Source organism: Apodemus sylvaticus, chromosome 16 (assembly GCF_947179515.1).
Source record: "Apodemus sylvaticus chromosome 16, mApoSyl1.1, whole genome shotgun sequence".
Classification (NCBI taxonomy): domain Eukaryota; kingdom Metazoa; phylum Chordata; class Mammalia; order Rodentia; family Muridae; genus Apodemus; species Apodemus sylvaticus.
This window is the reverse complement of record NC_067487.1, coordinates 84827933-84839309: the sequence shown is the minus strand read 5'-3', so window position 1 is coordinate 84839309 and position 11377 is coordinate 84827933. Positions and strand designations below refer to the sequence as shown.

The 11377-nt window shown below is 38.1% G+C and overlaps 1 protein-coding gene across 6 annotated transcripts in view; it reads left to right on the top strand.

Moving 5' to 3' along the window:
• Positions 1–11025, top strand: part of Mctp1 (multiple C2 and transmembrane domain containing 1) — a 658641-nt gene extending 647616 nt beyond the window's left edge. For all 6 annotated transcript variants that reach the window (XM_052159581.1, XM_052159579.1, XM_052159580.1 and 3 more), the window contains 4 exons: positions 3691–3800; positions 6833–6942; positions 9667–9764; positions 10933–11025. In XM_052159581.1, coding sequence (XP_052015541.1) covers positions 3691–3800; positions 6833–6942; positions 9667–9764; positions 10933–11004 — 390 coding nt within the window. In that variant the 3' untranslated portion in view covers positions 11005–11025. The remainder of the gene's footprint in view (positions 1–3690; positions 3801–6832; positions 6943–9666; positions 9765–10932) is intronic.
• Positions 11026–11377: the final 352 nt, after the last annotated feature.

Genomic DNA, 11377 nt, shown 5'->3' with positions numbered 1-11377 from the left:
TCCAGAATAGTCCCATCCCATTATTAATGATTTTTTTGCTATATTTATAACAAAACTGTTGGAAATATTTACAGGAGGTTATTGGGTGAGCATATTGGGAATATAACTTGAAATATCTGTTGCTATTTTTTACCTAGCAAGTCTTTAAAACCTCTTTTTAGTAATACTGTAGCTCAGAGGGCCAGAGATTCACATGTGCTTAGGACACACTATAGCACTGGCTGTATCCCAGCCTAAAAGTTTTAAATTTATAGTGACTTTTGATAGAGTTTTTAACTTTATGAAATCATTGATGTCAAGTTTTTTTTCTTCTGGGGATTTTTTAAATGCTTGCTTTTAGAAAATTCTTTCCTATTAATGTAAATAAATATATTATCTTTTATAATTTATGTATAGCCTCAATTTTTAAAAATCAGTTTAGAATATTTAGGGCTATTTGAGGTCAACATTGATGTAGACTTGGATTATCTAATAGAGTTGAGAGTTTATTTAACATAGTGTTAAACATAATTTTCCCCAAATATTATTGGCAACCAAGTTTCTCATTCACAAGTTCCTTCTCTATGATAAAACCCTACGCCACTTTTTTAAGACAGGATCTCATGTAGTCTAGGATGGCCTTGAATTCTTGGTCATCCTGCTTCCACATCCTGCCTCCAGCATCCTTAGTGCTGGGATTGCAGGCATGCATACAGCATGATGGATACAACATTCTCTCAATATCCTTGTCGTATTTGAATCAAATAGTTAATCTATAAAATGCTTTCTCATTATTTTCCCCTTTCATAGAAATGTCTTTACTACAATTACATATTTGCCTTTCAAGAAAATTTAGCAGTAGTTTATCAAATTCTCTCCATTTCTGTCTACTCCAAACATAAGGGTTTGGTTGAACTTGCAATAAAGGTGTACATCCAACACATTTCAATATTCTACATTATAATATAGACATGATACTATTTCCATAATTTGTTGAGGTTATATCGAAGTACTTTATTGTTATCATGAAAGAATAGCACATAACCTTGAACAGTAACCTTGTACTCAGTGGTCTTTGGCTACATGAATAGTGCACTTTAACTTGTTTATATCTCTTTCTTTTGTGCTGGAGAGTGAAGCCAGGGATGTGTGTATGGTAAACATGAAGTCTACCACTGACACATACCCCAGGCTTGCAGAGTTTTGTTTTTGTTTGTGCGGTTTGGTTTTTTTGTTTGTTTGTTTGGCTTTTGCTACATACAGAATAAATAATTTATTAGAGCACTTTGCCACATGACATAAAAATAATTTAGCTGGTACTTTGAAGAGAACATTATGGGTCAGGCCAACTTTGCAGATTTGAAAGCAGCTGGAAAGAGTCAGTGATTATTTATTTTACTTAAAATGGACAATTACATAAGATTGCATAGGTGAAATTAATGCTTTGTTTTGTTAAATGAAGAGGGAGAAAATATAATACATTAATGCATCTCAGTGTGTCACGGCCAGTGAAGGATGACTTTCGAATATAATGGAGAATGCTGGGAATCTAATTCCATCCCATATCGTGGGGCTTTGTATATCCCTCATCTACTTCTTTTGACAATCTTTTTGGCCTAAGGTGACTAATGTAGAAAATTTCTTCTATTGAAATTATATTTAAACTAAGAATTCTGATTGGTATCTACAATTGTGATCAATTATAAAATTGGTCTATATGGCCTTGGTCCCCGAGTACTGTGAAGTCCTTGGAAGAAGCCTTTGCACCTATGTTCTATTTGTCCTTGGTTTGTAGGTGGCAGAGTGGCAGAACATCAGCTCTGCCCAAGTATTCACAGTGCAGTGTTTGGACCCTAGTAAAATGAACGTCAGTATGTAAATGTGCAACATGACATTATTATCCTAGTTTCCTGGCTGCTTTCAGCAAGCACTAACTGCACATGAGGTCTCAAGTGTTCTGGCATAGTGCACAAGTGTTCAAAAGGAGTTAAAGTAATGAAATTGGATCTATATTTTCATAGACATTCAAGTTGGCATGGAAAAATGGAGTCATGGAATCAGGGTTGGATGGTCTCCACCAAACAACATAGGCAAGTGTCTGTGATAGTAGGCTACTAAGCTGAATTCCATCGTGAAAGGCCACCACTATTTCTTCCTCTGGGTCTAAAATTACAAAACTATGCACATTTCCCTAGGTTCACACCATGCACAGGACGTGTTATGCTTAATCCCCTCCCATCCATCCCCTGGTATACAAGCATTGCTTGATTACAAGATTAAAGTTGAAATATGTACAAAAAAGGAAGTGTTAGAACTTTGTCTACCACTATATATTACTGAAGACTATCTGAACATTATTTTGAAGATTAGTGTGTATCTGATCTAGGAGTGTCCAGTTAATGCATCTCAATCATTTTTTTAATCAGTTGTTACTATTCCTAGGTACTCTTGTTTGTGCCCAGTAGTTTAGGCCATTGAAATATTTGTTCAGTCAAGTCTGGAGGTATAGTTCAGTGGTAGGGTTCTTCAGAACTCCCTTGGCTCAACAGAAAATAGCAAACAAAATATCCAAGGAAATATATAGAAACCCAAGTAAAGTGCCTAAGTGGTGGTGTTAAGAAACTGGGCTTGAGCTGGGCTCATCCCAGGCCAGTCTGATTCCCTACCAGTGATGGCATGACCAACTGAAATCACAACCAGTGAATACTGATCGGAGAGTGAGGCAGGAAACAACCTGGTGGGGGTGACTTTAGGGAGCCAGTGAGCACCAAGGAGAACAGACTCTCAGGAGACAGCCTACAGTGAGACAGTTGACTTCACTGGAAGAAGAAAGTCTATTTAAACCCTTGGGGAGCGGGTAGAGAGTCTTCAGGGAAAGTGTACACCATCATCATTGGGCAGTGCCAGGGTGCTGAGCATGCCTCCTATGGATAGGGAGGAATTCCAGATGTTGCGGGACGTAACCTTTTAAAGAGAAACCTGCCTTAGCTGCCAGGCTATGTGACCTCCTTTGAGTGGTACAGGATGCATGGGTCAGAGTATGCAGGCCTGGGGTGGAGTGGGGCTTGGGGAGTTAAGGGGGTGGAGTGATCTTATACCTGCTGATCTCAGGATGAGATTTCTGCAGTTTAGACATGTCTTGACCCTGCTTTTACTCTAGTCAGATCCCCTGTCCCATGACTCCTGGACCCAAAACCTGCATTTTTGATCTCCAGCACCACATAAAACTTTGTGGTGTGATAGCACATGCCTGCTGTCCTACCATTTAGGAAAGTAGAATAAAACCAAGGGTCTAAAGCCACGCTCAGCTACACAGTGAGTTCCACGGAACCTGGACTACATCAGACTATGTTTCAAAGAGAGGGAGCTTGGTGGAGAGAGGCTGGATTTGCTAGCTGAGTCTTGTGTCAGGTTTGACACTTGTTCCGTTTCTACCTGCACTTCGCCCATGGCACTACTTCCATGTTTCTGTCCATCAGTGTAAGGGCAACAGAATTCATCTTTCTTGACTTGCAGCTATCTGATACATTGCTCCTCATGTCATTTTTTTTTTCCTGAAACTTTCAGGAGCTCCAAATATCCATTTGTATAAACATAGAGATGAAATTTACTTAACATTAAAAATTTAAGAGAGGGACAGTCCACAGAATAAAGCAACGGCCAATATATACCTTTTACTCATTCACAATTTCTTTTTTAAATTCCATTTAGGATGGTGAAAAAAAAGGATTTATGAATAAAATCTATGCGATCCAGGAAGTCTGTGTCAGTGTCCAGAACATCCTAGATGACGTGGCTTCCCTTGGCGAAAGGATAAAGAAGTAAGTGGTGCTCCATGGGAAGCCTGGTCTTTGATGGGAACATCTCATTGACTCTCAGAGTGGCCTGCCACATTATGTCAGGCACAAGTCACTCTTGCATGATCTATTGTTACGGTTTGCTGTAATTTATTTTGTTTTCCAGAGTCCTTGGTTTTATGACAGTTCTGTCAATTTCCTGCCTGAAATTTGGAACATATTTGTTGGAAAGAAAGCAAGCTTGTAGCTTTGAAGAGATGACACTGTTCTAATTTTAGCATGCTTTTTTCATACTAACTTTATTCTTAAAAATAATATGAAGTCATGATAGAAAAACAATCTGAACTAATAGATTTCAGGTTATAAAGATACATATATTGTACAAGTCTAATTATATTTTTACCAAGTTCAATATCATCAAGAAATAATCCATACTTTATCACTTAGGACACCATCATAGATATTTTGAGTTATAGGAGAAGTCTTTTAAACTAAGGGCACTTTTACATTTATTTATTGTAAGTATTATGCTCTGTGCATGTTGGTGCCCATGGAGGGCCCTGGGATGGGAGTTGCAGATGGTTGTGATCCATCATGTGGGTGCTGAGAATGGAAACTCAGCCCTCGGCAGGGACAAATGCTCTTTACCACTGCGTCCATTTATGTTTCGTTTGGTAGGTGGTTTTGCTTTGTGTGTGTGTTTTTTGTGTTTGTTTTCGTTGTTGAGACAAATTCTCACTGTGTAGCTCTGGCTGGCTTGGGAGTCAGAGAACTGTCTATCTCTGTCCCCCAAGTGCTGGGATGAATGCCTTGCACCCCTACACCCACCATCTTATGAAGTAAGTTTCATTGCGATATAATGTACAATTGACAACACACACACATACAGAGAGAGAGAGAGAGAGAGAGAGAGAGAGAGAGAGAGAGAGAGAGAGAGAGAGAGAGAAGAAAAAAAGAAAAGAAATGAAAAAAAAGAAAAGAAAAAAAGAGAAATATTTTTTGGTTTTTGTTTTAGTCAGGGTCTCACTGTGTAGCCCTGGCTGTCCTGGAACTATGTACATCAGGCTCGCCATGAATTCACATAGATCCACTTACCTCTGCACAAAGCTAAAATGAAAGGTGTGTGTCACTATGCCCAGCTGGCATTTATATTCTTAATCTTACTTGTTTTATTTTAGATAATTTTATCCACTAATACATTTTGTTTGTTTCCTTTTGAGAGGGTGTCTCAAGTATCTCATGGCCTTGAACTTACTAGGTAGCCAAGGAGGACCTAGGACTCCTGATTCTCTAGCCTCTATCTCAAGAAAGAACAAGTTTGAGTTTATTGTCTGCTGCATATTGAGAGCTTGTCTCAACAAAAACAAAAACAAATATTTTAAAAGCCTGACTCCAAGGACAACTAGGTTGATTCAAGATTGGGTTTCCTATTAGAAAAAATAATTTTAGGAAATAGTTGATCCAGAGAGACAACAAAAGGGTGTGCAATTTTAGGCATGCACCGTGATGAGATTATGAGCATGCACTACCATACTTAGCTTGAAACATACTTTCTGAAGTATAGACTCCTAACACACCTCCTAAAGGAAATACTTCCCTTAAAAAAAAATACAGTAGTAAATTGATGGTAACTATTAGCTCAAGATGTACCATGGCCTCATACTAGTCATCTACTTGATGACTAGCTTATGAAAGTTTTTATAACTATTTAAGAAAGGCTGATCTCATCAGTACAAGCCTGTACTTTCTGAGTTTCATATCTATTCTTTGTTTATTATTCATGACCAATAGTATTTTGCAGACCTATATCCTTGGACACAGAATTTAAAATGAGTAAATTATTTAAACTAAAAGTTTGAGTCATCATCTGGTTTGTTCATGTTGCAAAGGGTAATGCATTTTATTTTGTATATTTTTTTATTCAATGAATTCCCACTTATGCATCTGTGCTGTTTCAGCTTTTCAATGTTTACTATGCAAAGCAGCTTCTTTTTACCTCTGAATGTATCTCTATGCACCTGTCTCAGAATTCTAAACAATCACACCCTTTTCTCTCCTTCAGCCTCTCTGTTCTCTCTTAATAATCTTCCCTTGCCCCATTTCCTATCACTAAAGTACAGCATGAAACCATAAATTTGGGACATATTGTTACTGAGTGTATGTGATACTGTATGTTGATACACATGCTACCTTTCATCTACACCAGAATCCACTACCTTCTTTCTTACTCTCTCTATTAGCTTGCTGGGATCATAGAGTGAGTCAAAATGGCAAATCAGTTCTTGTAACTCCAGAGTCTGTTCCTGTCAGCATCATATAGCCAATATCATCTTATAAGTTCTGTGCCCCAGCCCTTCCTGTTACCAGTCAGCAGCATGGTGACAATGAAGACACATCAGCTCTGTCCTACTGTCATATGCTTCTGGTTTGGACTCCTTTTCATAGCTTATCCCATAAATTCACGATAGACCATGCTTTCTTATGCTAAAAGCACGAGGAGCAGAGCAGGCAGCACTGGCTTCATTTTTTAATCGCCCATACATTTCTAAGCAAGGACATTTCATAAAGCCAACAGACTTGTGCTGATTTCCAGCTCCATTTGAAACAAAGCCAAACAGAAAGTGAGCCTTCCTAAAAAGAGAATTGTAAAATTCAAGTCTCATACAATGCTCTAAGAGTTGTGCCTACAGACAATTACTGTAAGCATCTTATGCTCACATGGGAATACGGACTTTTTAAAGAGGATGAATGGTGGGCCCTGAAACATCCTATTGTATAAACATTGATAAGACACAAGTACTAGTTTTGGTAGGAGAAAAAAATACTTTTACTATATAGGAAGGTACCCAAGCTGTGTCATTGCTTTAGATTGTGAAAACCCTGGGACAACCTGGTAAAGTTGCTGTCAAGACCCTTTCCCGAGGCCCTGTGTCCATGAACTGAACAGGCTATGGCTACTCTATGTCCTGTGACTGTTAGTCCAGACCACATTTCTTTTCGCCATTGTCTAGAAGTGTGAAGTGTTCACATTACTGATTTCTTACTTTTCCATTCAGTACTTTCAACTGGACTGTCCCATTCTTAAGCTGGCTGGCCATTGTAGCCCTCTGTGTGTTCACGACCATTCTATACTTCATCCCACTGAGATACATTGTTCTTGTCTGGGGTAAGTAAAGCTTTTCAACAATGACAACCACAAATATCTATTTAGCAGCTAAGAACAAACTGTTTTTAAGAGGTGAATTATTTCATCAGTAGTTCTCTGTATTTATGGTCATGCAGGTACTCCATGATGAAAAGAGACAGTTGGTTAAAAATTGCAGCAGCATAAAGATTTAGGTCCACCTGAAAAATGCATTTTTCCTATCTGTCACCACAGTGGCCATTATACTATAAACATGCACTGGAAAAGATTCTTCATATATCAAAGTGTAACTTTGTTGAGATATCTAGATTTGTCTGATTTATTTTCACCACTTAAATGCCAACAGAGTCACTTTAAACCATGTGGTATGTTTAGGACAATATACGTTTTGCTGTGGTATTTATCTTGTAGAAGTATCTGTAAACAAGTTACTAGCTGACTGTTTAAAATGTCACTTTTAGAACTCAGGAAAAGACTTGCATTTACAAGCTCCTTAGAAACAACAACAAAAGTCTGTTAAGAATGCTTTCAGAAAAGTCTGCTTTACAGGGATTTCCTCTCGATATTTGTGTATCTTTGCCACATGCTCCCCTAGTCCCTTTGACCTACTCAAGAGCTGCTTGGTATCAGTACGCACTCAGGAGTGTTCAGTGTGGTCATTCTGTAGAACTGAAACTCAATTTTCCTTTTTTATTTCTTGGTGAAATTTTTTGGTTTAGAAAACCCACTCTTCAGTTCTTATGATTCACCACCAAATAGGGATATTTTCTATTTGCCCCTCACCAATGTACACATGAATCAGAGTGCTAAACTTAAAAAAATTACAAAAACTAAATATGGGCCTTAACATTAAAAAAATGCTTATATTGTATGTAACAGGACCATATGAAGACTTTTTTTTTCTTTTTTGCCCCACAATTGTTTAAAGGGGCCAAAAAGAAAGTGAATTGAGACCAACAGTCTCCGTCTAGTTTTAAGGTTCCCCGTGTGGGGACTGGAGAGATGGCTTGGCAGTTAAGAGCACTTACTGATTTTGCAGAAGACACAGTTTTGGTTCCCAGCACCCACACAGTGGTTCACAATTGCATATGACTTCAACTCCAAAGGACCCAAGGCTCCATTCCAACCTCTCAAGGCCCACGTTGCACACACGCTCACATGCACTCCTAAATAGAATAATGATAATAATAATAATAATAATAATAATAATAATAATAATGGACTTCTGTTTTCTTTCTCCTTTTGGCATACATTACATTTTCCTCTTCGGTAGGTCCTATTAGTCTTTATGATCATTGGTATTACCTCCAGACTCCAGGACAGAGGAATTAAGAGATTATATTTTTCTTTCCTAATTTCTACCATTTACAGAAATTCAGTTATCACTTTTCCTACTCAAAGGATTTACTAAAAGCATATTCTTGTTTCCTAGTCTATCAAACCCTAATGCTTCATGCATTTCTCTGACCTTGAATGCAGATCCAGTTTCACTGGTGACTTTCAGGCAAAGAATACCTATAGGCATCTAAGGTCAGACTTGCAGAACTATCTTCATTGTCATGTGGTGAAGAATGCCTCCCATCGCTGCCCTTCCTCAGCTTCTCTGAAACTGAAGGCAGATATCTAGCTATGTAACCTGTACGGTCTCAATGGCTAGCTGTCTTAAAAATAAGTTTGCAGAATGTTCTTGAGCCTTGTTTCATCAAATGAAAAACTATTTCTTTAGAGTTAGGTGACGGTTGAAATGTTAACAAGAAACCCAGGCCACAAGTCTTACATGTCTAGAAAGAGAGTAAGGCCAAGATAAGATGACAGAAGTTCATTCTGTAGAAACACACTGAGAGCTAAGATGTACCAGTTTCTTCCTGTTTCCACTATGTGTTGATTTCATGCAAACCTGAAACCTTTTCCCCCAAAATTTATGACAATATTTTTCATTTCAACTTAAACAAATAATAGCCAATCATCATCATAGTCCTGTGACTTGTAAACATTTAGCTTCCTTTATAACAGCAGCATCTTCTCCTCCTAAAATACATACCTCTGGAAAGGAGGAAATCAATAAATTACCTAACAATCTTAATCCAGAAATATATGCAGACAAGTATCATCCTAGATAAAGCATGAAATCAAATCTAGGGACTTTAACACTGACAACCTGGTAAGGCGAGACACTTTTTTTTGCATATTTTTTATTAGATATATTCTTTATTTACATGTCAAGTGATTTCTCCTTTCCTGGATCCCCCTCCCCGAAAGTCCCAAAAGCCCTCTTCCCTCCACCTGTTCCCCAAGCAACCCCTTCCCGCTTCCCTGTCCTGGTATTCCCCTACACTGCTGCACTGAGCCTTTCTAGGACCAGGGGCCACTCCTTCCTTCTTCTTGGGCATCCTTTGATATGTGATTGTATCTTGGGTATTCCAGGCTTCTGGACTAATATCCGCTTATCAGTGAGTCTATGTGTGATTGGGTCACCTCACTCACTTTTAATTCCATCTAGGTACCCCGATTTGGTTTCTCCAAATCTCCCCTACTGGGAAGAAGCCAATACAGTGTAAAGACAAAAAGCAAGCAGCAATGCAGCTGGGAAAGTTGAAGGGAGGTGGTAGACGTGGCTGTCCTATCAGCTCAGGGTTAGTGTGTGCTTCAAGCTCAAGTCACTGTAACGCTTTTTTCAGAAATGTGCTTTGCCTAACTCCACACTCAATAATGAATTCAATAATGTTTGAAATGTCACTTTTTTAGGAATTAATAAATTTACAAAAAAGCTTCGGAGTCCATATGCAATTGATAACAATGAACTACTTGACTTCCTTTCCAGAGTTCCTTCAGATGTACAAGTGGTATGTATGGTTTGCTGTTACTGCTCTTTCTTGGGTGAAGTGTAGCTCTGAGTTTTAATTTTTAAATTCTTTGAATGTCAAGGGTTATAGAAGAGTCAGGTAAAGTTAATAAAACCCACTGAAGATTTTTGCAAGACTTTAACCAACTTGGCATTGGTCTAGAGAAACCTATAAAGAATGGAAAAGGGGAGATTGAAAGTCATCATCTAAGGAACCCCTGTGGCTTTCAAAGAGAACCTCAGCCCAAACACAGCTGAGATGGTGAAGTGACACATCATCAAGATGTAAGCAGGAAAAAAATAGGAATTTTAGATGTAGATGATGAAAGCAAAATGGGTGGTTAAATTATTTGTATATATTGCATGCTTTCAATAAATTTTAAAGATGAATGTTACTGTGTACTTTAGATGAGAGAGAAACAGATACATTTGAAATATATATTTCACAAATTGTTTGAAATACTTTGGGATATTAATATGTATTAAATGAATTGTCACAAAAAGAAATAAGAATGGTTTTAATCACAGTCTTGAGGACAAGTTTTACATTCGTTTCAGCTGAGTTTTCATTTCATATACAACAATGGGCTGTGTCAGTGGTTCTCAGCCTTCCTCAAGCCTCGACCTTTAATACAGTTCTTCACATTGTGGTGACTCCCATGTCACTACATGAACCATGAAAGTTATCTTGTTGCTACTTTGTAGCTGTAATTTTACTACTATTATGAATTGTAAGAAAAAGTCTGATATGCAGGATATCTGACATGTGTGTGAAAGGGCTATTAGACCCCCCAAAAGGGTCAGGACTCACAGGTAGAGAACCTCAGGGCTAGATGAGCATTAAGACTGCTTAATAAACAAACAAACAAACAAACAAACAAACATCAACAACAAGGAAAAAAAACCCTGCAAAGAACCATTATTTGGTTCTTCAAAATAGAGATAGATTTTCTTTCCTTGTATTGTGTTATGTTGTTCATTAGCAAAGCTTGCACTAGGCTTTCTGCAATTTCTGGCAGCATTTCCCTTATGACTCTAGTTCTATCCTGTGTTGTTATCAGCACCAGCGGGAGCTCCCCAGCCCAGAAGCAGTCTCTCATTCCTTAGCTTTTCCTTATTTTGCCAGGAAGTGGCCACCTGAGTCGTCTGTTTCTGAACTGTTTAAACAGGTGCAGTACGAAGAACTGAAACCAGACCACTCTCATAGCCCATACAAAAGGAAGAAAAACAACCTTGGCTAGCCAGCTCTGAGGAGACCAGCATGTCTGGGAAGATAAAAGAAAAATGTGTCAGCCTGCGCAGCACTTCCTCTCTTTCTGCTTTGTATTTAATTTTTCCCTTTTATCATGGTTGAGAACATTTGTAAATAGTGTACAAAAGGCTTATGTCTTTGAAAATATATTCCTAGTGTACAGACTCAACTTGATAAGGGACTTTAGCTAGTGGAGTGTGGAAGCCTTGTTAGCTATGGATAATATAACAAAGTGAAATAAAATAATGGTTATAAAACTGGAGGATATACATTTCTCCAATCACAAGAGAAAGAACCAGAATATCAGAGAAAATGCTCAATTGTGCTCTGGTTAACCCTCCATAAAATGCAAATGCCGCTTT